This window comes from Arvicola amphibius, chromosome 6, assembly GCF_903992535.2.
Source record: "Arvicola amphibius chromosome 6, mArvAmp1.2, whole genome shotgun sequence".
In the NCBI taxonomy this organism is placed as follows: domain Eukaryota; kingdom Metazoa; phylum Chordata; class Mammalia; order Rodentia; family Cricetidae; genus Arvicola; species Arvicola amphibius.
The window spans coordinates 88,055,577-88,083,558 of record NC_052052.2 but is presented as its reverse complement, the minus strand read 5'-3'; the positions used below and the strand labels follow the sequence as shown (position 1 = coordinate 88,083,558).

Sequence of the window (27,982 nt, the reverse complement as noted above, 5' to 3'; positions counted from 1 at the left end):
GGAAGAAGAAGGGGCACTCAATGCTGCCCTTATGCTTGCTCCTTGAAGAATTAGCTGCTTGGGACAAACACAGCAGCCCAGCCAGCATTTTCTGGGTATCACAGTGGACTTTTGAGCCGCTCCACCTAAACCTCCAGCCCAGATTGTTACCACGGAAATTGGAGTCTCTTTTTAAAGGCATATCAGTCTCCTGATAAAACAATTCATAAACAGATTAGAAAGGAAATCCAAGGAGAGCTTTATTAGAGTTTGAGAAAAACAAAACTGGATAACCAAGCTATAAACCACTATAGTTCCTGGGAGGAAGGAGATGAAGGAGAGAAAGAGAAAGCCATGCCTTTTAAGTAAAAAGGTCTGAGGAAGCAGGCAGGCTCAGCAGTGGAGCCGCATGGTGAGACAACAGCCGCACAGTAGAAGGTGTTCTGCAGAGAGGGAACTGTGGAGAACCAAGGGAAAACTCGGGGTGGTAGGGAAAGCGCCCCAGGTCTTGGCCAGTGTCTGAGAGAAAACGGAGTCCATCAGGAGAATACCTTAACAGGGCTTCTTGGGGGCGGGAGATCCCCTGGCTAGATGATTGCAGAAATCCACCTGGATTTCTTAAGGGGAGGAAGCAAAAGTGTGTAATGTTTTGGGTAGTTGAGAATGTCAGGTAGAATAGTTTATTCTTTTGACAGGGGGAAGAAACTTTCTCTGAATGGGCCTCAACAAAACCCAGAGGTCTTCATCTTTTGATATGGAAATTTAAATGCTAAGAAGTCTCGAAACTGATGTTTACTTTCCTAGTGTTTCCTGGGCAGTGGGGCTCATTAAGCAGACTGTCAATGCCTGCAGGAGACTGAAGCACACCCGCTGGAAGATGCAGTTACTGCCTGAATTGCCTGGCTTGGAAAAGCCAAAGCAGATGTCTCCAGGGTCAGTGTTACCAGCGAAAGGAGTGTTGAGGCTGTGGGTGACGCTTTAATTTTGGCAGCCATGCTTGGGCACAGGACACCACTGTCTGCAGTGCTCAGAGAGGGAGCTTGGGCTGTTAATGTCTCCTAGACAGGAATTTCCAGTAACCACCAAAGACCCCCCTGGGAGCTATTTGATTTAGATGAAGGAAAACTAGAAGTTGACCTGGCATTTACACCCCAGCCCATTAGCATGTGATAGACCTCTGTTTTTCATAGTTCTGTCTCAAGCCCCACAAACTCAATATTCCCCAGAGAAGCAAAGAATGCTGCTGCGTGCTAACTGTTGAGTCCTAAGAAAGTCTAGGGAGAGGATAATGTGAGTGTCCAGCTGCTCCCGCTGGACCCAACAGCAGTGGACAAACAGGGCACCCACAGAGCTGGGGGCGGGGCACACGTTTGGCCTGGCGACTCTGAATTAGGTTCCTCTGAATTCTGTCCCTGAATGTCTTCCTCTCTCTTTGGCCTGCCCTTGCCAACCTTGCCCCAGTTTTGAATCTCCTATGAGCCCCTGCTGAAAGTTTAGAAGCCGATGTTTAAAACTCTGGAGATGTGTGCATTTTGGAGAGTGGACTGCCCGCTGAATGACAAAGGGGCAGATGACTGGAAGCTAGAGGAGACTTGTCACAGGGAGGAGTGGAGTGCAAGGCATCCCTGCTCCTTTTCCTTATATAGAAGTGCAAGGGGCCTGGCAGTCTCAGAGCTGCGTCTTAATAGGATCAGGATAATGAGTGCTTGTATCTAAGTGTGGTTTGATCGCACTCTAAAAATATGGAAACATATATTTTTGGTGTTTGTCTATTTTCTGGGATGCTGTAGACTGCTGGCTGCACCTGGCCCATAAGCATCCAGGACATGCGTGTGTTTGCCACAGTGGGTTGCTATTTTGAAACCAGGGACCTGCCTGGAGAGAGGTACTCTGCGAAGCCTGGAGATGGCCTTTGGGGAGTTCTCTGAAACTTCCAAAGGCTTGGCCCAGTCAGTGAGAAACAGAAATTCCCTTACTTCAACCAGGTCCAGGTAAAGTAGACCCTGTCTCTGGAGTCTGTCTCTGCTGGGAGGAGTTTCTATTATTATGTTAATGGTCTCAGTGCGGGGGGGGGGGGGGGGGGGGGGTGGTGGGAGGCTTTTAGAGGCTTTGGCAGTTTGCAGGGTAAACAGTGGGTGACCTATAAGCCAGCCAGTCAACTTGCAGATGACCTTATTAGGCAGCCCCAGGAGGCTGGTGTCTGAGGACAGACTGGCAGGGCCTGCGGCCAGGCGACTTTTCTGTGAGGAGCAGGAGAGTCCACACCCTGGAGGCATGGCCTAGTACCGTTCAGTTAATTATAGTGCTCTCCAATGACAGGACTATGTGGGCTCTTTGGCAGACATGCTTTATGATGTGGTTAGCAAATAAGTCTGTAGTAGGGGGTGACTTCTCATAGGACAAAGAGGTTTATCTTTGTTTTCCTGGGCTCTTTCTGCTCTAACATGTACTGAGTCACTCTATGAAGTGTGGACTTTATCAGAAATGTTTGTTTCCCTTCGGAGTGGGGGTGGGGCAGCTAGAAAACCTAGGCCCTCAAACATGCTAGGCAGATATTCCCTGCATATAGTCGTAATGACGAAAGACAGATGTAGATGGGGCGAGAAGTGCCAACCTGGGATCCGAGTTCCACCCTTGGTTCTCCCATGAAGGTGGGTGGAGAGACCCCACAGAGTTGTCCTCTGACCTCTGCACAATTTGTCTTCGTACTTGAGCTCAGAAACACACACACACACACAGAGAAAGAGAGAGAGAGAGTAATAATAATAAATAAACTTTTTAATGGGAGAGGGAAATTAAAATTCATCTTAAAAGAAAAGGTTTGATGTTAAGAAGTAACCACTCTTTTGGGTATAGTTACATCTTTTGTTTTTATTATTGTCTTTTTTTGTTTGGTGTGGGGGGATGGAATTCAGGGCTCCAGTGAGTCCCATACCCAAGCCCATGCTTTGCCCTTTCTAAGGAAGAAAGTCAATCACTGACCCTGTGGCCTAGGCTGCTTTCTGACTGCTGTGAAGGGACAAGCCACACCGGACAGTGATTGTATTAAACATACCTCCGTCTAGGACAACACGGCTTATGGACTCTGGCCTGCACTGTTCCAGCTGTTCGCGTTAGCATTTGGGTCCTCACAGCAACCCTGTAGCAAAAACAGCTTTTCTTCAAACATGGCTCTGGGTGGGTCTCTCTACCTGCTGCTCAAGGATAGGGCGGGCGTCTGTATGTGACTGACCCACAGGAAGCTAGAGAGATGCTTCAGAAGAATCAGCTGGTAGCCAGGGTTTTGAGGGCCTTGGGGCTTTGTTTAAAAATGTGTCTTTAGCTTGATAGGTGATGTCCTTTCTGTAGTCTGAAACCTCACTAAAGGAAGGAACTCACTTGGGCACATGAGTGTCCAGTGTCCTTCAGTGCTGGTTTCCCAGAACTCCCAGAGGATACTCAAGCATGAACATGCTAAAATACTCTCTACAGCATTCCATGGTATCTATATGTAATTTAAACACATCTGTAGCTATAGCTAGCTGTTACACGGTACTGTTTAGGTAGTATCTTACGGGTTCCATCGCTGTGATCAACAAGCAGGCTGGGGAGGAGAAGGTTTATCTGGCTTATACTTCCTCATCACTGTGCATCACTGAAGGAAGTCAGGACAGGAGCTCACACAGGGCAGAATCCTGGAGTCAGGAACTGATGCAGAGGCCATGGAGGGGTGCTGCTTACTGGCTTGCTTCCCCTGGCTTGCTCAGCCCGCTTTCTGATAGAACCCAGAACCAGCAGCCCAGAGACAGTACCACCCACAATGGGCTGGGCCCTCCTGCCATCAGTGGCTAATTAAGAAAATGCCTTACAGCTGGATCCCCTCCTTTCAGATAACTCTAGTTGTGTCAAGGTGATGTAAGACTAGTCAGCACAAGTAGTAATGACAAAAACATCTGTAGGTATTCAATATAGATGTTATCAAAGATTTAATTACATTTTTGGTTCAAGAACATGGAGGATTGACTGTGCACACTGCAGAAGTCAGGAAAGGTTAATAGGTATAAGAATAAAGCAGTACTGGAGATGGAACCTGATGCGAGAGATTTGAAATAACCAAAAATAGTCCTTTTAGAATAAATCAGTTTTAATAAAAGGAGAGAGACACTTACAAAGCCAAGGCTCCAGCGAAGCAGAGAGTGTCACGGGGGGGGGGGGGGGGGGGGGGGGGAGGGGGAACAGGGCGTCTCTCTCCCACCTAGTTCTTTATAAAGGTACCCCTCTGCCCTGGGGCAGCCACGCCCCTGAACGCAGGGATTGGGCCAGCTGCCCCAACAGGAACCAGACCTTATGTATGCTAGGCATTCTCTCTTCCACCGAGCTGTATCCCAACTGGGATGAGATGCTAACTGAACTGGAAAGTTCTGCAGGTAATGGGACACCAGTTCCCATTCACACTATAATCTCACAACACTGAATCCTCTGTACATCCCGGGCAACCCTTTGCTTCACAAGCCTCAAAGGGCCAGTGATATGGTGGCTGTTGGGTTATATGTGGTGACCAGGTTGTAAATATCTGTGGAGGATCGCAATGAGAGGGGGAAAAAGGGAAGGGAGGAGACAGAAAGAGAATATAAACATATGACTGATGAGGGAAGAAAGAAAGAAATGAAAGAAGGGGGGAATAAAAGCACAGCCAGATAGATAATATATCTTTTCCTATGCCTTTCCATCCCATTGTTTCTAGACCTCAAAGCCACATGTGAAGAAATGCTGGGTTCCTAGGTATTTTCTCCCTGTCTGAAGAGACAGCACGATATAGTTTAGCTCAGTGTCAACATCTGATGAGAATCTACGCTTCACTGTTTTTCTCCTGCTGAACTTCAGAGGTGGCTCTGGGGTTTTCAGAGAGTGCCCATTGCCTTCCTTCCCTCATCCGTAATCTGACAGGATCCATTTACACCTTTGCTCCCAGGTTCTCCTCCCAGCCGAAGTGCCTGGCACACCCAGCAGCTCTTCCTCACCCACCTACCACTATTTTTTCCCTCCTAGGTAAACTCACTTAGCACTTTTTCCAGGGAGTGTTCCGAGTGTTCCCCATCTAACCCCATGTCTTCGAGTTGGACATCACATGGCTTTTACACTGATGTTTCAGCTCTGGACCCTGGTATAATCCCACGAGACTGGGGAGGCTTTTAGGCTTAACAAGTGTGCGACTTTGAGGCACTGAACACACTTGTTTATCTAGCCATTCCAACCCAGCGAGGACTGTACTGTCTTCCCATAGGCACGCAATGTGCCTTCCTGGTGCCAGTGGCCCCTGAGCAAAGGCGCGTCCGTCTCTCACTGGTGTTCCACCAGTAGTTAGCAAATGGACCCTCTGAGAGCCAGAGTGCATACGACACCAGTGGGAAGCCTGGCAGGGTGTGGATCACTGCCACCGTTGTTCTTAAGATGCCCTTCAGAGGTCCCAGGAATAGTCAGAGCTCCTCCTGGTCATCCTCATATATAGCTCTGGAACTCATGTGAGCCACCAGGTACCATGCCACCGGCTGGACTGGGAGACTCACAAAAATCCTCCTAGTGACTGGTGTTTCCTTGTATCTGTCCATGTAAAAACCATCAAGCAGTGAGTACTGAGGGGAGGGATTGTGGGAGAAGTCTCATCCGCTTCCCTTGGTGACCCAGATAGTGCCAACTCTCCTGCTGCAGGAGAGCACTTTCTCAGTGAAGCTGCTACATGCCCCCCCCCCCACAGTATTTCCAGAGGTGCTGTGTATTGTGCACAGTAAACCCTGGGACTTTGTTGGCCAAATTCATTTCAGAACCTTTGTGGGTTGATGCTTCACACGAATTACACGTGTTCTTAGTGCCACTCCCTGAACACTCTGGACACACCTGAGGCCTCAGCTCCTCTTCCTGGAACTCCTCCCTCCTTGACTCTGTATTTGACTTTTGTACGGATCTCAGATGAATGGAGCCATGAAATATTTGGCTGGTTCATCTCAGTTAGTGTAGCAACCTTGTTTTTCCTCTTGTTGAACGTGTCAGAACACCATTCCTTCTGAGGGCGCCAGTGTTCCGTTGTATGCACATTTCAGTGCTCATCTGTTCATGCTGTGATACTGGCCGCCAAGCCTTCCTAGGGTCTTGTGCAGGCTGGGCAAGTACATGCATTGGTGAGCTGCACCCCCATCCCCAGTGCACGTTTTAAACGTGAGCCTCTCTTTGGTCCTCTGTTGTTACTCTGGGAATCCCTGGCCCATTTGCTGAGGGAACCTGGACTTTCTTCCCAAGAATCATTAATAATAAACCCTAATTCAATGTGAAAGTTTTATGATTAATTTTTTTATGACAACTGATGACATTTTTCATTTGAAGTTTTAATTCAAAGGCATTAATGACTCTTTAAGAAGATGTCAGGAAGCCTTTGCCTCAGAAAGGGAATTCTGATGTATAAAGGCATGGTTTCCTTTCAACACAAGTGATAGAGAGGTAGCTGCGAGTTGTAATATATCTCATTGTTGAACGTACTTCTGCCCTTTCATCCCTGCACACACAGCCTGTTTTAAATTACCTTATGTCATGATGGAAGGTAAAATTTTATTTGCAGACTTGTCCAAAATATTGCTATGAAGCAGGAGCCAAAAAGCCTCCAGGAAGCCCTGGGGGAAGGAGTGAGGAATGCAGAGAGGGTGTGATGAGAGGGGAGGGAGAGAGCCCACTGGGCATCAAGCCTTCCCACTCAGCACATAAATAAAGTCCACCAGAGGCGTGGTCATTCTGGCATACAACACACTCCTTCATGAAGCAATAAAACTGTATATTCAGCCTTGGAATTTCCACCATCTTTAGAAGTGTACGTGAGCTTTCGGGAAAACAGTTTCTGCGGCGCATCTTGATTTTAGAAATTGTCACTAGCTCACGGTAGTGTGTATCTGGATAGCTGTTCTGAGCCGTTCTGCCTGTCATTTCTGTTCAGCTCAGTTTCCCAAGAAGAGTGGAAGAGCTTCCGTCTTCATTGGGAGGTGTGGAGTAGCACCCCAAGGCTGGCACAGAAGTGATGTGCACCAGTGGGAGATGCGGATGGCACCCAAGGCTGGCACAGAAGTGATGTGCACCAAATCTCCACGGAGTTGCCATGTGGGGGTCAGCTGAGAATGAGTCTGAGAGTGAGGCCACATGAACCTCACTGACCTCACTGTGGTTCCCCTCGCTTGCTTTCTTCAGGCTAGCCAGAGAATGCTGTTCTGCCTTTAGAAATACATTTTACAGGAGCAGGGATGTATGTCGGTTGGCAGTATGCTTGCCTAGCATGCATGAAGCCCTGGGGTCAACCCTTAAAATTGTATAAACTAGACGTCCTGTGTGAGATTCCCTTCCTGTAATCTTAGCACTCGCTTGGGAGTTCAAGTTCAACCTTGGGCTACAGAGTGAGTCTGAAGCCAGCCTGAGATACTTGAGATGGGAGGGAGGGGCTGAAAAAGGTAAAATTGAAGGGAAGAGATTTTCTAAGTAGCCCGTTCATGGATACACACACACACACACACACACACACACACACACACGCACATCTGTTGCATAGTTATTTCCTCTGGATTGGACATGACCACTGCTATCTTGAGTCAAACACCCCACAGGAGACTCTTCGGAGACCATGCCTATAAACACTCCCTTCTAAAGACCCTCACAAGGCTCCTCTCAGGGTTATGTGATAGATGAACAGTTGACTGGGAGATTCTTTGGTAAACAACCTATGAGTTATCCAGGGAACTTCCATCCTGTGGCTCACCCACCCCTCACTCAGTGTTCCCTGTCCAGGAGCCCAGTTAACCCCTGACATACCAAGGTCTGCGCATGCCCTCACTGGCTGTAGTGAATAGACTCTGTCTTTTCCTAGGAAATGTCAGCTTTCTCATCTGCGGTGGAGTCATAACAGGCCCTCCCTGGCAGGCTTTGGGAGGACACAGGGGTCCAGCACCTGCAATCGCTAAGCACGGAAGTGAGGACATGAAGGATGCAGGTCTTCCCATCATTACAAAAGGAGTGGCCTTTAACCAGCTGGTAGGCTCTCTCGTGGTTGCCCTGGTTTCTACATTCTCCTTTGTGAGAGGACCTCTATAAGGAAGTTATCTCTTGCATTGCAAGGGCCCCTGTAGTCAGAACTACATCAGTGAGCCGTGTTGTGCTGTCCCCTCTGGGCTTTGTCACAGCAAGTACCTTTACCCAATGGGCCGCCCCTCCAGTCCCTCATGGATGCTTTCTATTGACATGAAATGTAGGATTCTTTGATCTCACTTGGTTTCCTACAGATTTAGGAGAAGATTACATTTTATGCCCATTGTTTCATAAAGAACGTTTCCTCTTTTCTTCCATGACATTTGCTTTGTTCCGAGGTTCTTGGGCAAGGCTAACTGTTCTAGTAACTCTTCCCTTCGTCTGTCTTGTTCCCAAACATCGTTTCCCACACTCTGCGAGGTCATGTGACATCCATCCTTTGCCCAGGAGATGACCATTCGGCAGTTTTTCCCAAAGGGAACTGTATCCACAGTACCTTGTTGTTCCTCCAAGGTTCGTTCGTTTGTTTGTTTAGATTTTATTTTTAACAATTTTATCTACCACATTCTTCCTGGATTAGCAAGAGGTAACTGAGCAGGTAGAGGAGTACAAAAGGCTGCTGCCTGGTGGTGACCTACAGTCTCACATTGTCTTAGCTCTCTTGGCATAGGGTAAGACACCCGACAGAAGCAGCAAGGAGGAGGATTTAGATCGGCTCTCAGTTTAAGAGCGTACAGTTCATCTCGGCAGGAAAGCACAGTGGGATCCATTGCTGTGGATTGTACACCTAAGGCTCCTCACGTCTCAGTGGACTAAAAGGCAGAGAGTTTGGACAGTAATCCCTACAGGTCTATCCCAGTGACCCACCCCTGCCAGCCATACTTCCTTCCTCAAACATCCCATAACCTCCCTAAACACTGCTACCAGCTAGCAGCCAAGTGTTCCTATATCTGAGAGTGTAGAGTATCTTTTGTTCCAAAGAGTAACACACTCGTCCATCCATCCATCCGTCCGTCCGTCCGTCCATCCATCCATTGGTTCTTCATTTTCAGCTGTATCTGCATCTGAGATGATCTGGTTTGGTGATCTAAACCTAAAGCCCAAAGTATCTTTTAGCCTTCAGAAAAGACTGTTCCATTATTTCATGCAGTCACTGTGCAAATATTTACTGCAGACCTATTATATGCCGGTTAGATACAAATAAATGTTCAGGATCAAAGATACAAAGGCTGACAAACTCAGGGTCCCTGCCAATGCATAGAGTTGGGCTAAATAATGACCTTGACTCCCCTCCCTGTTGATCCCATGACTCCATAGCTACCAGGTTTCCTTCTTAGCCCAGCTTCCTTAGCCTGTGATGGAGCCTGTCTCCTGTGGGTTTCTTTAATGTCCCTTTGTAGGGAGGAAACAGTCCATCTCTAATTATTGTCAATTGTTCTTCCAAATTTATTATACGGCCTTGAGCCCCCCAGTTACAGGCTGCAGATGGAACAGTGCAGGCAGCAATCTTACTGCTAAGGCTTGACAGCTTCTGTCTCAGATTAAAATGGTTGACTCTCCTGGTAATATCTGCCTTTTCTTTCTCCACAGTTTTGCTCATATGTTGCTTATAAATCTTAACTCTTAAAGTATGAATTTTTGGCTCCAGGTTAAGTGAAATATTTTATTTAGCTCTGCCAAAGCCAAGCTTGGGGCAGCCTGGGAACACTTAGGCAACTCGCCGTGCCCCAACATGTTGGGTCCCTCTCTGGGGTTTTCTTCTTTGGGGCTATTTGGTTTTAGGTTAGTTCTTTTCGACACTGGCATGATAGTCTCAGCGTTATCTTCTTGGGCAAAACATTCTCTGTGATCCCCCAAGGCCTTGCTGTGGCATCATCTGAAATGCCCTCTCTGGAACCCTATCTGCTGCAGCATCTCCAGCTCTAATTTCTGTTCATATCTGACGAAGGAGTTTGATTTGCTGCAGCCTTTTGCTTTGTGTGCAGCCCAGGCTCAAAGACACGTGTGCCTGGTTGCTCACTCTAGCCCTGCACTCTGGAAATTTGCAACCCAATTTTGCTTAGAGTGGCCCAAGGCCATTGCTGGTTAAGAATTAGCTGTCAAATTGGACTGGTGGTGCCCCAGTGTTCCCTGTGCAGCCATGTTTAGAAACCCAGGGCTTTCTAGCTGCCTGGGAGCCTTCAGATTCTCCGAGAAACAAGGTAAGATGGGAAATCTGGAAAATGCATTTCTGTATCCATTTTCTCACGTCTTTGCTGTGGAAACTAATATTCTCAGCATACAGCTAATCATCTAGCTGACTGTCTAAAAGGATGCTTTAACTATCGGAGTCCCTAGCTACGCTTATAATTGTTGAAAATGTCTTTTTCCTTTCTATTGCTAAACCACAAAAGCTTTCATATAACAAAACTGATAATTAAATTCCAAGCTTCGGATCAAATTATGGATATGCTGCACTGTACCTAAAATATTTTCTGAAACGACAGTCTTACATGTGAGTTTCCTTCCAGCAGGCAGTAGTGGGCAAGTCTCTCTTTCTTAACTCTTCATGTGAGACAGTTTGGAGAAAATACTATCTTTCCAGTGGCTTCTTTTCCAGCCCAGAGAAAGAAGTGTTTCCTGTCTGATTGCTGGAGTGCTGTTATGTATGTGGTGTCGGAACAAAGTGAGATGCAGTGGGTATCTAAACGCTGGTCTGAAACCCAGCCATTATCTACCCTGAATATTTCATAGCACAAGTGCTCTGCTGGACAAGACTGGAACAATCCAGCAACTTCCTTTTATAACATCTGTTAGCTTTTCTTTCTTTCCTTTTTTTAATTAGAATTTCTTTGTAGAGTTACGACAGGATGCTTGTGTGTGCTTGGAATAAAACTTGGATGTCTAGTTGGCTTTATACTCTTAATTTCACTATACCTCCCTGTTGGTCCTAACTTCCAGTTTTTAGGACTTGAGATACGTTTTGAAGGATGAAGAAGTATTGGCATCTGTTATGTCTTGTACCTTTACCCCCGCCCCTCGGGCTCTGATTCTAAATAGTAAGCTACAAAGGTCCTTGCTAGGGGGAGGAATTTCTGTCTCAGGTCTGCTAGAGCTTGGTCTCTGTGCTTGAAGCTGAAATGCAGATTGCTAACTGTGAACCCCATACATCCTGTCTCCACCTGGTTTTCATTAACACGTCCACCCTGGATGTGTGATTTCCCTGTGTGGAATTGTTACCAGCTGTCTTTACATCATATATCCTAGCTTCAAAAACAAATGAGTCTGTCCAGTGGGGTTGCTCAGTCGGCAGCACTTGTCGCCAAATGCAGTGACTTGAGTTCAGTTCCAAGGACATTACATGGTGGAAAGAGAGCCAGCCGACTGCTGAAGGTCGTCCTCTACCCCCACCCCCCCTCGCTGTGTGCTGTGGCCGATGCATCCTTCCACACAGTACACATGTGTCTCCTGCAGCTTGTCCTGCGACCTCTGCACACATACCGGCACACTGTGTATATGTATTGTTGTCGAGATTTTAACAAAGCAGACAAGACACACAGCCACGGCACCTGTTGCTCTTCAGTGCCCGCCACCTCCCCACCTTCTCTAAAGGAATCTCTGATCCTCCACACACATTACCTCATTATCTTGACCCAAATCACTTAATTATTTTCTCTTTCCCCCTTCCTCAGTATATAACTGTTACTTGGTATTTAATTGTTTCAAATTATTTTTTTCCATAACAATTTGAAATGACTTCGAAGAATGTCAGAATATTTATTTAACCTGTGAGCTGTGCAGGGGCCTCTTGAGAAGAGAAGAAAGCAAACCAGGACTTATGTGTGTGATTTCTGTGTCGAGTTTGATTCTCAAAAGTTTTTTTTTTATTTAGTTAATAATGTCCTTTTTACCTAAATTACAAGTTCAAGGGGAGTTTGAAGGGTGTCTTCTCATTTGAATGTTCTTAAGTGACTATGTAATTATTTTAACTTCGTGCTATTTCCTTTCCCTTAGATTTCAACAAGAAAAACTTAACCTTCATTGGATTCCCACATCAAAGAAAAGCTGACAGGTAACGTGGCCTCTGTTCAAGAAATCTTATGCTTTGGAGATACACGATGGCTTTTAAGATAATCCCTTAAATCCCCCCTTCTTTCCTGGAAAAAGGAAGAGCTGGGAATAGAAGCCAGCACCTCACACGTGCTAGACAAATGCTTCCCAGGGAACTTCATGCCCAGCCTCCCAGGGCTCTTAGATTTCCAACCCTTGGGTTTATTTGGCAGTTGTTTTTTTTTTTTTTTTTTTTTTTTTTTTTTTTTTTTTTTTTTTTTTTCTCAGAGTGTTATTTAGTTAAATCGAGAGCTGGTGGCCTGATTCAGTGGTACAGTTCCTACCTAGCCTATTTGAAGTACCAGGTTTAGTTCCAAATCATGGTGTATGTTTGTGTGTGTGTGTGTGTGCCTGCCTGTCTGTCTCTCTGTCCGTGTAAAGCAGCTGACTTTACAGTGTTCCCAGCAACAGTGACTCTTCTATACACCACGCTGTTTCTGGGACCTAGTTTGGGAATAGAATGTGTGCTCATGTCACTTGTAGCTAATTGTCATCTTAGGAGTGCTAGCTTTCTTTCTCACCAACCTCTTTTCAAACTTCATCAGGGAGCTTTTGATTTTTTTTAAAAAAGCTTAGCCTTGTCCCTCCTGTCGTCTTTTCCTCCCATCCATCTTCCTTTCTTGCTTCTCTCCCGGCATCCACTCACTTGTGAGTTCTTGTTGTCAAGTTCCTTGCCCTTGGAGCATTATGAGTGCCAATCTACTTTACCTACTGTGTCCAGACCCTTTGCACATTGCTGATGTAAGACACTACAAAAGTGAAAGAATGAGCCACACGAGATGGGTGCACTGGGTCCCTCCCTGGAGATCACTGCCCACGGCACAGACAATACTAAGTACAGGTCCAGAGTCATCCCTGATACACTTGGGCGTGGGTCTCACTGAAAATGTATATCATTGTGCTAAGTAGAACCAGCCCCAGTGCCGGCCTCCTTTCCCCTCAGATGCTCTTGTCCCTACTCTATTGTGGCTCTCACACTTGGCTGCAAGGACTTGGTTTCTTCACATTGTAGTAATGAGTTGTCTGAATCCGCATTTGATATTGGAGAGTGGATCTTATAAACACACTACACAGGAAAGTCTCTGCTATATTCCATGCACATCTAATTATACAGTGAATTAGAACTGTGATTCGGGATAATGGTTAACAAAGAACAAATGTATTATTTGAGTCACCCATGGTTCATGTCTGTGGCATGTTTTAATGACACCATGGGCTTATTCCCTATCCTTTCCCTAGCAGATTATTTTAAATGTAATAAAACTAATAAATAAGGAAAGATAAGGGCAAGGAGAGAGGAGGGAGACATTATTTATTCAAGGATAGGAAAAGTATAAACTGGAAGTCAAACACTTTGGTGACCTTGATACAGTGGGACACCTTTGCTATTATTTCATGTGAACTGACTGCAGTAGCCTGACTGGCAGTGCACCAAATGTCAGATGTGCTAGTGGTATACGGTCTGCATGCATGCAAGAAATACAAGCTGCTAGACACCAGCAAAGAAAGCCCACATTATGAGGCAGCAGGGTTTCACCTTCCTTGTCTCCTAATTTACCTTTTGATAATTAGCAAGAAGTCATCCCTGGTGGAAATATTCAAACCACAGCAAGAACTGCAAAGCAGGCAGGCCGTTGACCAGGCGTTTAGACACCTCCAAGTTTGCGGACGTGGAGTCTTCTGGAGATAGGAGAATCGTAGCTGGGTTCAGGGTCAGTATTACAGGGACAGATAGGTCACACCCCTTTCCTTACTAGTCTCCCCTTTCACTTCCTCTTGTATTTATGACAAGTTTTCATGGGGCTTTCCTGCCTTTTGCCCATGCTGCTGTTTAGTGGTTTGAAGGCACATGCAATATTAACATAACTTATCACTGGAAAAAGAATCCACACCTCCTCAACAAGCTGCTGGCCTTCTGAGGAAGACATGGTAGCCCAGGAAGGGTGGGTGTGTACGTCTAACATACTCAGCTGTTCTGGGGTCAAGAGGTTGCTGCCAGTCTGAATAGAGGTCTGGCTGTCTTTTTTTCCACCACACACACCAGTGATGCCAGTGTAATTACATAGTTGAACACATATACACAAATTATCATGTTAACCTAAGTGTAGATAAATGAAAAAGTCACCAGTATAAAACACAAACTTAGTTTTGTTTTTATGCTTAGTGTTTTCCACTCAGTATTCTACATCTTGGTTTAATGCTATATTAATGGGATAACTTTCAGCTTTCAGAAAGAGTTTTGCTTTGACGATAACGAAGAGCCTGCCAACCACAGGAGAGGCCTTGATGCCAAGTGTTTAGCTGCACTCCCTAAAGGTAAGAGTTCCTTTAAGGGGCTTGACACTGCCTGGGCACAACTCCCATGACACTTGTGCTGACGGATTCTCACTGTGGTCTCTTCCACGTCCCTTCCTCCCCTCTCCTAGCACAGCTTCAGTTTAGAGAGTTTCCTGAGCTTTGCACCCCCGTCCTTCTGGAGTTTATTCTTCTCACCAGTGGCTTCTGGAGGCTGAATGAAGAGGAGAGTACAGAGCCCATACTCTCTCTGGCCTTTAGCCTTCCCAAGGGGGCTGGGAATAGCTCAGCTGGCAGAGTGATTGCCTAGCATGCAGGAAATGGCTTTGATTCCCAGCACTGCATAATCCAGGCTTGGTGGCAGAAGCTTAAAATCCCAGTGCTGGTGAGGTGGAGCCTGAGGACAGGTAAAACTCTGTCTTTTAGGGAGCTAGAGAGCTGGCTCAGCAATAGTCCAGAGCACTTGTTCTGGCAGAGGACCTGGGTTTGGCTCCCAGCACCCATGTGGTGATCACAACTGTCTATAGCTCCAGTTCCTGGGGATCCAGCACCCTCTTCTGACCTATGTATTCATCAGGCATCAACATAGTGCACATACATACATGCAGGTAAAATATTCACATGCTTTAAAAAAGAGAGAGAGAAAGAACATAAAGTTGGGTGGGTAGGGAAGTGGGGAGGATCAGGGACGAGCTAGGGGAGGGAAAATGTATTATATAAAAATTTTAATTAAAAATTATAAAATTAAAATGTTGCTATAAAACATTCAAACTAATTCTAAAGGCAGCTGGTCTCTCCTTCTCCATCTGCCCCTCCCCATCCCCAGGGCTGCTCACTTAACCTGCTTCTTCCTGACTTACAGAATTGGGATTTATCCTCAGTAGCTTTGAAGCTTCATTTATTTGTTTATTTGTTTGTTTTGTTTGTTTGTTTATCTGAAACAGGATCTCACTATATAACCCTGGCTGTCCTTTAACTCATAGAGATCCACCTGAATTGCCTCCCAAGTGCTGGGACTAAAGACATCACTGGTCTGGCTTTTCTTATAGGCAACAGAGCTAATGGACACTCTACCCATTATCTTTTGAAGTTTTAAAATATTTTATTACACTCATTCATTTGTGTAAGTGTGTATTGGTGTGTATGTTCCAGAGAGTACATTTGGGAATCAAAGTGAATTTAGTTCTTTCCTGCCACCATGTGGGTCCTGGGGATTGAACTCTGAGCCACCGAGCCATCTGAGTGGCTTCCACAGTTATCTTTTCTGGGTTACGCTTCCCATTGGCAACAGGTACACTTGCATTGGCTTCTTGCGCCTGCTCAAAACTGGCTCCCTCTGCTTTTGCCTCTGACAGGATTTAAGCACTGCCTGATCATTACTTCCCAACAGCAACTGCAGTGTGAAGAATGATCACTTGAATCCAAATATCTGTATCCAAACAGAGCAATGGAGCTCTTCCTTTAGAAAAAGCAGGCTGAGGAAAGGACAGGTTTTTATGGGGGTCCCTGTCCCCGCACTGAAAGGGAAAAAAGTGTAAAAGAAATTCGATCAGAAGATATCTTCTTTTAATAGGAACTAAATCCAGTTTCAAAGGCACACGAACAAGCTGGAAGCCGAGCAGACGATATGCCAAGACAGACTCTCCTGAGGATGGGCACTCGGAAGAGATCCAGGACTTGGCATGTGGCAGAGCGTGTTGCCGTTTCTTAGTATCTGTACAACTGCTGGTGAATGCATGCTTGACTTACAAGGACATAGATAAAATTTTACATAAAAAGCGTCGAGCATTATAGCACCAGCGCCCCATGGGGGGAAACGTGCCCCAGGACTCACAGTCGGCATCTGAAACCAGGACAGCACTGACCCTGTGTGTGCCTTTCTTCACTGTGCGTGTATACATATGATCACATTTAATTTATAGCTTTGGCACTGTAGAAGGAACAGCGGGCTGCGTTCCCGCCCGGCTCCCACACAACTAGCTTATACCCTGAAATAACAACACACAAACTGTATTCATTTAAACAATGCTTAGCCCATTAGTTTCAGCCTCTTATTGGCTAATTCTCATATCTTGCTTTAACCCATATTTAGTAATCTGTGTAGTACCATGAGGTGGTGGCTTACCAGGAAGGATCTTAGCCTGCGTCCTTCTCAGAGAGGCATGGCGACTGCCTCACTGCCTTCTCTCTCCCACAATTCTGTTCTGTTTACTCTGCCTGACTAATTTTCTGTCCTATCAAGGGCCAAGGCAGTTTCTTTATTAACCAATGAAAGTAACACATAGACAGATGACCCTCCTCCATCAAGGCACAGCAAGAGATGACCAGTATGCCACACTGAGAGTTGTGTGAACGTGGAGCCTAGCTCTCGAAAGACTGGAGACTGTGTCCGTACTTTGAGAACAGAGCTGAGTCCAAGAGCCCAACACTGGGAAGCAGGGCTGGCTATCAGGGGTACCACTGCCAAGGGGAGAAGTGGCCCACGCGCAAGCTCACACTCTGAGTGTTCAGGAAAGCAGATGACTAGATGTGTACATGGCAGGACTGTGCTGTAGAAGAAGATTCATGTCTGGATGGCTGTGTGCTCCAGCATGAGATGAAATATTCCTTCAAGATATTAGGAGTCTTTGTACAGGACAGACAACTCAGTTTCATCTGAGACAAAACTGTGTTTAACGTCTAGGACTATGATCAAAACTACCTGTAAAAGGGAACAGTTGGGTTTCACTGTAGCTGACAAGAGTTGCCTGATCAGACAGGAATCTAATGGCAAACAAGGTCATTCCCCATCAGCAGAAGGCTCCCTACTTCCATTGGGTAACTACGTCAGTGAGCAGCAGTATGGTCAGGAGGCAAGGAGAGCCACTGGTTCCTGAAAACGCATACTGTAATTTCAACTGTAACAACTTTGAGAAAAATTTATTGACCGATTTTATTCCAAAATTCATATGTTGATTATGAAAATAAGTCCACTTTTTCCAAACTGAAGTTTTGAACTACATGTAATAAGTAGATTCCTGTTTCTAAACTCCTAAGATGTCAGCCCTCTGCTGATATTTTCTGTCGGTTTAGTGGCTGCAACTGAGTCTACTGATATTTTAATTATTGTCCATGACCCTGTGGAATAATGCATTCCTCATCCCACTGGCCACCCGGGCTACAGCCTTGACTGACCCATGAACTCTTATTAGAAATGGCAAAAGACTCATGGATGCAGAGGGACCATTCAGAATTCCTCAAAAGAACTTATGGCAGTAGCGGTAAAATGGATAATTTAGTTTAACTGAAATCAATGCATCTGAAAACAAATAAAGTTTTTCTTTTTTGGAAACTAGACCATCCATGGTTGTTAATACCTGGACTGTGCTTTGACTAGCATATGGGACATGTGGCATTTAGAAGTTTTAGGTATGGCACAATATTCAGTCAATTGAATTATGGATGTTGGCTCTAACTTTAGGAAACATTTTTGTTACATGTTTTTAGGGAATTCACATTGAAGGATCTTAAGATAAAAGATATACTGCATCTTACTCGTAAGTGGCTTAAGAGTATAATGAAAGTATCCACAGAAAGGAAAAGGGAATCAAATAAAAGAGTATAGTGTTAGCATGACACAAGGAGTGCCTTGGCAAGCTTCTGTGTCTGAAATCACATAAAAATTTCTTAAAGGGTTTGAAGGATTAGGGTTAGATTAGGTTTTTTCCTGTGTATGTGTATATGCATCATGTGTGTGTCTAGTTTTTTTTCATATGTGCTTTGAGTGTTTTTCCTGCATGTATGTATGTGCACCATGTGTGTGCCTCATGCCTGCAGAGGTCAGAAGAGGGCATCAGAACCCTAAGAGCTGGAATTATTGATGGTTGTGAGCCTGGGTCCTCTACAAGAGCAGCCAGTGCTCTTAACTGCAGGGCCATACCTCTATTCTTATCTGCAAAAGTTTTAAGGCAAGTGTCACTTAAAAATAAACACTTGGCTTCAGTTTCTGAGTACAAAGACCATTTATGAAAATCACATGTATGTATATGCAATTTGACTCATTGTAAAAATGGTCACTTAAAAAGCAACAACAGGCTGGGCAGTGGTGGTGCACGCCTTTAATTCCTGCACTTGGGAGGCAGAGGCAGGCGAATCTCTGTGAGTTCAAGACCAGCCTGGTTTATAAGAGCTAGTTCCTGGACAGGCTCCAAAGCGACAGAGTAAACGCTATCTCAAAAAACCAAAAAGAAAAAAAAAACAACAGAAATTGAAGTGACTATTAGCTCAGTAGCAGAGAAGCCATGAGTTCAATCACTAGCAGAGCAACAATAGTTACTAATTAATTAGTTGCCATGTCCTAATTGCCTCTTTATTGTATTTCTTCTGAGTTTGGCTTTCAAAATGTTGACCCTAAACTATCAGTCTCCTTCCTTTCCTGCTAACTCCTCTCATGTCCTGATAGCCCCTCCTTCTGTCCTGCTAGCTCCTCCCATGTCCTGATAGCCCCTCCTTCTGTCCTGCTAGTTCCTCCCAGTGTCCTGATAGCCCCTCCTTTTGTCCTGCTAGCTCCTCCCAATGTCCTGATAGCCCCTCCTGTTCTGCTAGTTCCTCCCAATGTTCTTATAGCCCCTCCTTCTGTCCTGCTAGTTCCTCCCATGTCCTGATAGCCCTTCCTTCTGTCCTGCTAGCTCCTCCCATGTCCTGATAGTCACTCCTTCCGTCCTGCTAGCTCCTCCCATGTCCTGATAGACACTCCTTCTGTCCTGCTAGCTCCTCCCATGTCCTGATAGCCCCTCCTTTCATCCTGGTGCTCTTCCACGTGTCCTGTTAGCCCCTCCTTCTGTCCTCCCCTGTTCCAATAACCCCTTTTCCTTTTCTAGTGTCCTTGGGTCCTTCCTTCTTTTTCTGCTAGCTCTTTGCCTTTAGGCACTCTTAAGAATTGAACTACAAGAGCTAGTTCCAGGACAGGCTCCAAAGCCACAGAGAAACCCTGTCTCGAAAAACCAAAAAAAAAAAAAAAAAAAAAAAAAAAAGAGAATTGATATAGTGAAGATGGAGACAGATTAAGCGCCTTTATCTGCAAACTTTGGCTATTTCTCCAAAGAAGCAATTGCTTGTCATCACATTTGCCCTGCAGCCAATGTCCTGCAAGAACCTTCAGTCACACCAGAGGTTTTTCCTGGTTCTTCAGTAACCCTCAAAGAGTCACACCATTCTTCTAGATTAGAGGGTGAAAGCAGATGCTACCACTTCCTTCCAGCTAAGTTCTAGCAGAGTCTTGGGACCTGATTTCAACTGTGGATAAAGGAAACATAGTCATGTACTGACAGATGCTTACAGATTAAATGACAGGGTGAAGTAGAGTGGCTCTGTGTGATGCTGGGAGCTTGCAGGTGACCTAATGGGAGCTCATGGCGTATACCTTGCAAATGTTCTCCAAAATAAAAGCCTCAGATACGTGAGTAAACATAACAAAATTTAAAATAGATGCTAGGATTCCTGACAAGCAAAACAGTTTTAAAAACAGCTTTACTAAAGAGGCCATGTAGGTTAAGCTTCCTGAGGTTCTGAGCGATACTGTCTTAGCCTGTATGAGTTTACTTGTTAGCCCAAAATACGACATGTGTGTATGGGGGCAGGGATTTGTGTGCACACACTTACTTTTTTAGTGTTTCTCTTCTTACCTGAAAACAAAGTATAAGGGAGCAGGAAGCTGGCAGCGTTATGTGGGAGCTGAAAACAGATCCTCGAGTCTTCTCTGGTGTGTCGCATGAGTGAATGAAGCAAGCACAGAGCCACTAAACACCACCCTGCTCTTGTTCTTTTCTGCTTTGTTGTAGTTGCAGAATTAAGAAAACTCTTCGAACCAAAGAGAAAAGACTTTTTAGAGATGAAAAGGTAACATGTTTGTGTCACGCCACTGGTAGGTAGAGACCTTCATCCAGCAGTGTTTAATGTGCTCTTAGCATGATTTTCCATACTCACAGTGTCTTTTCTCTGGTCTATTGTGCAGGAAAGAAAGAATTGCCAGGCGCTTAGAAGGAATAGAAAATGACCCCCAGCCCATCCTGTTGCAGAGCTGCACAGGGCTGGTGACTCATCGCCTGCTGGAGGAAGATACACCCAGATACATGCGCGCCACAGACCCTGCCAGCCCTCACACTGGTGAGTACACAACCATGATAGGCAGCGTGCTTGTCATGCCACACCTTCACCTGCCTGATCTGGTGGGGCAGAAGGATGAGATTCCCGACACCGGGATAAAAATGACAGCCCAAGGAGCTAAAGGAAGGGAAGCTTATCTAGACTCAGAGTTTGCAGGGACACAGACGATCATGATGAATGGCATGGCAGGGGAGCAAGAAGCAGCTGGTCGCATACACTGACAGTCAGGAATCCGGATGGATGCTGTTGCTGCTCTCCCCCTCCCCTGCCTTCTTCTTTCTCACCTTTTTAATGCCATATACATCAGGCTCCTAGTTAAACCTCTGTAAAAACGACTCCAAATCTAATCAAGCTGATGGTGCACATTAACCACCACAGCCAACAGCAGTATATTTTGTGTGTGTGTGTGTGTGTGTGTGTGTGTGTGTGTGTGTGTGTGGTTTCTTAAGTATTCTGGCCATTAGGACCCTCTAGATAGGGACCTATCAGAGGCAAGCATGGTGCCCATTTCTCCATACCTCATGACTCAGCACAGAATCCGCTGTTAAAGACTATTGGTAAACGTCTGTCTGTAAAGGAAAGATCCAGCCGTGTGAATCATAGGCTATGCTGAATATCTAGACGCCTACAAAGTGGATGGATTCTTGGAGCAGGGAAAGCAAAAAGCAAAGTCGGGCCTTGGGTAGTTGCAGTTACTACTCTCAGGTGTGTTTTCGGGTGTGTAAATGTATTGCATATTGATTTTTAATATGCTGAGTATGAATTGGCTTTCCTCGTGCATGCCCAGTCACTGTATAGGCATTAGTTAACCTAATGCCTCAGAGGGTACAGCTTTGCAGCCTGCTCCATGATCAGGCTATGAGGTGCTGCTTTTCTAGCCATTGTTTCCTTTCCCTCCTCAGAGAGGGCTCCTGATCTCATAGCATGATGCCACAGTTTGCTGGTACTGGTGGCTTTTGATAGAGAACGATATGAAAAGTCAAGAATCTACACCCAGAATCGATACCCAGAAACAAACCTTTGCATACATAATGTCTTCATCCGTATAACATTTAATTTAACCACCAAATATAGTAAAGAAAATAAGGCTTGATTTTAGAGATAAGTTATGTAACCCATGTTGGCTTAAACTTGCCGTCTTCCTGCTTCAGCTGCGTGCTGGTGCTAACGGCGTGCACAACCACAAAAGAATTCTTTGTTTAGATGTGAGGAATTGAGCTAGCCAGAAGATGAGGAAAAGAATTCCTTTTCCATTTCATACCAACCTCCAGAGTAAGTTCTGGTTAATCTTATTATAATTAAAAAGAAGTCATTGGAAACTTGAAAACATAGGCATGTGTTTCATTCATGTGGACTTAAAAAACAGATGAAGAAATCTCCAAATGATGAATGAGTCAGTATTACTTAGAATGGTGTAGAAATTAATTTCACAGCCTAGCAAGTGACTGAAAGGTCTCAAATGCTCTCCTAAATAGTTCAATGTTTTGATGTGTATGTGTGTTTGTGTGTGGGTGGGCGATTGGGAAAAATCACATCTAAAAGTGCGGGTACCACTCTTCTGTTAAATTAACAGATGCTCCAGTGTCTGCTGTCTTTTCTAGAAGAATCTGAACTTGCCCTTTGGCCTCATAAGAAATATTAAACTCGGAAACAAAACATAAAATAAAGGGAAATAAATGTGAGGCTAGAGGAGCCTGGGAGAGGGTGGGGGACAGATGAAGTGTGGCTCTCTGCTTCCCCACTTTTCCTGGGAGAGCCCAGGCTCCTTCCATCAGCCAGCCTAGGTGAGAGGGGAGCTTCAGGCTGGGCCCTCGGTGAGCCATGCAGCATGGACCGCTCTGTGTGTTACATGGCTGTCTGTGTTTGGCCTCATATGTTTTATCCTGTCGTCTTTTTGTAGGGCGATCTAATGAAGAGGAAGACACTCCTGGGTCTTCCTTGGAAAAGCAAACTCCATCTAAATACTGCACAGAAACCTCGGGCATCCATATTTCGGGCTCCATGGACGTCCACAGTATGGAGTCCAAAGCAGAAAGGATTGCGCGGTACAAAGCAGAGAGGAGGAGACAGCTGGCGGAAAAGTATGGGTTGACTCTGGACCCCGAAGCAGACTCCGAATACTCGTCTCGATATGCCAAGTCTCGGAAGGACACAGATGCAGGTGAGAGACGAGGAAAAGGTGACAAACAGGAAGAACCGAGCAAGGGTACCAGTTCCTTGCACTCCAGGGCAGAGCTAGGGCCCAGGACCAGCTTGGTAGAGTCCCAGGACTGTGCCCCTCTGGGGAGCAACATGTCTGACCAGGAACTGCTGCTCAACTTGGAGAACCAACGGCGAGGCCGAGAGCCCTCGCTGGCAGAAGATGGTTCCCCTGCCTTCTTTTCAGAGCGAGGCACCTCCTTCCCTGAAGTGCCAAGGTCCCCAAAGCAGATGTCCAGCTCACCACTGCAGCAGCCAGCCTCCCCGAGCCACCCCGGTGACCCACCCCTGCCCATGGAGGCCCGAGCCAGGTAAGCCCTGAGCACTTGTTTTGCCGTGGCTGTCATAGGTCTCTGCAGTTCTCCACTCACTGTAGAGAGCCTTTGTAGTTTCTACAGTATCTGAACAAGTCCCACCAGAGCCGGCTATACTCCCTCATCTTTACTCTCTCCTCTGTCATTGCCTTAAATTCTCCTTCAAGTAAACTAAGCAGGTGTCATGAGGTCACTTAAAAAGAAGCGACCATACAGGACTCTTGCTGTGTTTCTGACCCAACCTAAGTTTATCCTTTTATTTGCTTTTTGATTTTGCCCAAGACTTAAGTTTAGGGGGGGTGGTGACTTATGCCTAGAATCACAAGGCAGGAAGAACCAGGGTAGCAGGAGAAGGGTCTTTGTTTATGGTGCAGAGTCTGATTGATTGATAAACACCAAAAGACCAGTAAGGCATTGCTATATAAATATATATGCAGTAAGAGGAGTCACAACTGAGAAAAAAAAAAAAAAAAAAAAAAAAAAAAAAAAAAACAGATAAAACCAGCCAAACACAAGAACAGCTCCTGTGTGGGAAAATCAAATAAGTCAAAAACAAATCCCAGAATTCAAGTGGCAGAACAGAATGTGTGTTCGTTTCTAAATTTAAGTTGAAAAGAAATTGCTATCCATGTTAAAACACTATTTACCTAAATACCTGGTTTAAAGAGTCAGCCTGAATTTCTGGGTGGATTCCTAACCCTCTTCAATTCAAACAAGCAACAGCTTTATGGGTGAACTGAGAAGGGCTGGGAATCTGGACTCAAGCAAATTTATTCCGGGGGAACAATTGTGTGTGACACATAGATATATATGTACACACACATATGTGAACACATATTTATCTGATTTATTTTAAGTACATGTTGGGAGCATTTTTTGTCACTTTCTCTGGGACATGGTGGCAAACCTCTACTCCCTCTTACGTGCAGTGATGCACCTGAGGGAATCATATTAGGTGCTGATGTTTTATAACCCAAGCCTATTGTCAGGTACTTAGTCATGTAGACTCAGACACTTAGATACCAGCCTCTAAGATAATTAGATTTTAAAACTCCTAAGGACGTATTTGAAGACCTTTGTTCAGCCTTGGAGCTAAAGTACTAGACACTGACAGAGACCCATTCCACGTATTTTCAAGAGGCGTGTCTTGGCAGGAAGTGAGCATTTCATTGTACAAGTATTGGGTTCTGTTTAGCTATTTATATAAAAGGAAATCATGTACATATTTTTATTGTTACATTTTATTTATTTGTTATGTGTGTGCATATATGTGAATGTGTGCATTCACAGTGTGGTGTGTTGTGCTTGAGGAGGTCAGAGGACAACTTGCAGGAATCTTTTCTCTCCTTCCATCACGTGGTGACCAATCTCAGGTCATCAAGCTTGGTGGCAAATACCTTTACCTACCAAGCTGCCTTGCCAGCTGGCCCTCTTCATATGATTTGTATGTAGAACAAAGAAACCCAACAGATGCTGACTTAGAAATAAAAAATTGGTCTGTCCAAGAAAATGAAGACTCTAGTCTCAGATTTTCATATACAACTATTTAATGTCACTTCCTTATGAGGAACAATCTGAAATATTACTAGTGAAATAACAGTTTGGAGGCAATGCATATTTGTTTTGGAAGTGTTTAGTATGCCATAAAATGATTGAGAAGGTTTTTAAATTAAAGGTTGGATAGAGGGATGGATGCTAGAGGGTCCTAAGCTTATCCTAACATGTGCTTGGGAATTGATGCACATTGTATTGTGAAGAAAATGAAGAGTACATATTCTAAGGAAGTTGGAGGCTCTCTGGCCCAGCCCCACTTTTTGGATGCTTCTAAACCCTTGGAACTTCAAGTTTTACATCATCTGAAGAAGGCTGCTCCCAAGATGAACTGTCGCCACTGGATCCAGCAAGACAAGGTGTGGAAACAAAAGTGCCAGTACGTTTCCACCAGCGATACTAATATCAGTGTGAGGGGTAATCTTGTGGATTGTTCAGCCTTGAGAAATACGAACTCCTACTCTACCAAAGTCCTGAATCTCAAACTCTTGTTTAGTCTTTTATGCAACTGTTATTTTCTTATTGGGAAACACACAGATGACAAACAGACAGACAGACAGACAGACAGACGGGAGCACATAGCTGTTGTTCTATGAGGGGGCATGCAGAAGCTCTGGCCTGGGGTCCCAGCTGCTATGTGCCTGAACATCACCTATCACCCCATGTGTTCAGCCTGACACATGCTCTCAGAGATGACTTATCACCTCTTCATCCCTACACCCCGGTTCCTCACCAGCACTGTGTCTCCCAGATTGTGTCCTTAGTGACTCGGACCTGGCAGTAAAAATGTTGTGGAGAACAGCGCCGAAGCTGGATCTTAGAAGACTCACCTTTGGTGGGTTGTGTCCTGGACAGGGTTCACCTTGGGTACCTGGGGACAAGCAAACCATAACTCCTGCCCTGAGGCAGGGTAGCATTCCCTGTGTGGACCAGGCTGGCCTTGAGAACTTGCAGGGATCAACTCACCTTTGCCTCTGGAGTGCTGGGGTTACAGCCATATCTGTCTTACCTGCCGCAGTGCTGGAGCTGGATGGCCTGACTCATCTTTGCTACTTCTCAAAGCTAATCTAGCTTTGTATTCTGCACATACCAGGAGACAGTGACGTATGTCAGATTAGCCTGAGTGTGAGCTTGTAGCTGCCCCATTACTTGGTGATGAAAGGACAAGGCCAGTAAACTGACCAGGCCAGTAGTGCAGAGGCTGGACATGGGGTTCTTCCCTCACTGTCTCCTCTGAAACAACCTCCAGAGCCTCTGGTCCTCGTGGTTCTGGTTACTGCCCTGCCGAGACATGTGCAGCAAAGTGTCATGCCTGCTGTTCGTCCTGCCTCACCCCCGTCAGCTCTGGTCAGCAGCTCGCTACCATGTCCTGTGGACAGCAGGGCAGAGCCTAGGAAGCAGGTCTCAGATCCATCCTCTAAAGAGGAGCTTTCTGCTGCTCCTCACAGATCCATTCTGTTAGAAGGGAAATTATGTCTGCTTCCCTACTATATCAAATATCTGCTGTCCAAACTTATCCCACTATCTTTGGCTGCTAATAAAGGTTAATTTATTTCTTTTTTGGTTTTCATTTAATTCTGTCCTTACCGGAAAGTGACAGTTCTATTGAATTAAATGTGGAGACATTTCCTAAAATGCCAGCCTGTAGCACATAGCAGGCATGGTGTGCAAGTGAGATTTCCAGAGTAAATTGTGTCTAGGATTGTGGCCATTGCTGTACCCACACTTGTATGCAAAGCAGCAATCTCCCATACAGGTGACTATCAGCAGTTGGCTAAACTGAATGATGTGACAGAATCCCACCCGTCTGTAATCAGAGCTGAGTGAGACTTTGCTGACTACAGATGGGGCATTCTTCTTCCTGGGAAATCAATCTCCACTGGCCAATCACATCCAAAGTCCAATCCATTGGTCTGGAGTTACTGCTTCCTCGTTCCAGGGATGCCACAGTCCTCTCCCAGTGGAGTGGTCTTTGCACAACGGATTTTGACTCACTCTCAAGCCCCCCAAATAAAATTTAAGTCTGGAGAATGTAGCTCAGTTAGCAGAGTGCTTATCTAGTGTGCATGAAGCCCAGGTTCAAATCCCAGCACAGTACAAACTGGTTTGTGCAGTGGTGTTTCATGCCTGTGACCCTGGGATTTGAGAGGTTGAGGCAGGAGTAAGAGCCTTTCAAGTTCATCCTTGGCTACTGCATGAATTTAGAGGAGGCTTCCTTTGTTTTCTTTGTAAATCATAAAAAGATACAGACTGTGGTATGGTTCTTCTTCCTGTAGCTACTTTACATTAACAGGCTTTTCTCAGAGTTAAGGGACAAGTGTGTAAGTTGGATGTTATCTTAACAGTATGCAAGACCTTTTCATGATTAGATTGAAGCCCCATTTTACCCTGTTACCTCTCAGAGTCTTTAATTTTGTACTTTATACCAAATAGTTAAATAGACATTTGTCTGATTGTTGACCCAGATTACAAACTGATATTTGTAACTGGTTTTAAAAAAAAGATAAAAGGAAAATGTGTAACAGAGACAAAAGGTTCACCCTCACCACATCTCTTTTTATTTACTTCCTTTGTTGGGTGTGTATCCATTCGCATGAACCCTTTTTCCACTTGTCTGTTTACCTGGGTGACTCAGTGAAACTTATGGAAGTTAAGTTGCCTTATATTTTAATTCCAACTTCCCATAAGTGTGAGCTGACTATGATCATAACACAGACTCATGTTAATCCTAAAACCCATTTTCTTCAGTGGCCTTAGATGTATTTATTTTTGCTTCATGCTTCCTGTGATGAGCCAAATGACCAAGAAATTCCAAGAAGTAAATGCAAACTCTAAAGGCACCATGCACATTAGGTCTTTTCCAAAGCTAGCTTGAGCATCTTAACTAAAAGCAACCTTTGGATTTTGGTTATAGTAAAACGTTGTGGTGTAGGCACCAGTATTTTGATAGCAATGTTCTAAAGTTTTGTTTCTTGTGCATGGTAGTACAGGGAAGGCCACCCATGAGTGGTTTCTGCAGAAAGATGCCGAAGGGGATACACCTTCACTTATCAACTGGCCTTCCAGGTACATCCCAAGTTGGAAGTGTGTGGCTGAAGCATGGTGGATATCCTTCTACTCCCATCACCTCTCCTTGCTCTGCCACACCTAACTAACTCTCGTGCTCCTCCTCCCTCTTTGCAGCATCTCTGACAACCATGTGTTCAAAAATAAGCTGCTTCCTAATCCTGTTTCTCCAGATTGCCTGTCCACATTGACACTCATTAGCCTTCCTGGTTCACTTCCACACTTAACACACTTCTTGCTTGCTCACTTTCTCACTAACTCACTCTGGAACTGGTCAACAGGGGGCAGTAAGGAACACTTCCTCCAGGGCT

The 27,982-nt window shown here is 45.2% G+C and overlaps 1 protein-coding gene across 3 annotated transcripts in view; it reads left to right on the top strand.

Annotated features, from left to right (window-relative positions):
- The window catches only part of Svil (supervillin), a 202,143-nt gene that overhangs the window by 107,643 nt on the left and 66,518 nt on the right, over positions 1-27,982 (top strand). For all 3 annotated transcript variants that reach the window (XM_038334785.1, XM_038334786.1, XM_038334784.1), the window contains 5 exons: positions 12,007-12,064; positions 14,327-14,418; positions 20,217-20,274; positions 20,390-20,541; positions 22,442-23,051. In XM_038334785.1, coding sequence (XP_038190713.1) covers positions 20,267-20,274; positions 20,390-20,541; positions 22,442-23,051 — 770 coding nt within the window. In that variant the 5' untranslated portion in view covers positions 12,007-12,064; positions 14,327-14,418; positions 20,217-20,266. The remainder of the gene's footprint in view (positions 1-12,006; positions 12,065-14,326; positions 14,419-20,216; positions 20,275-20,389; positions 20,542-22,441; positions 23,052-27,982) is intronic.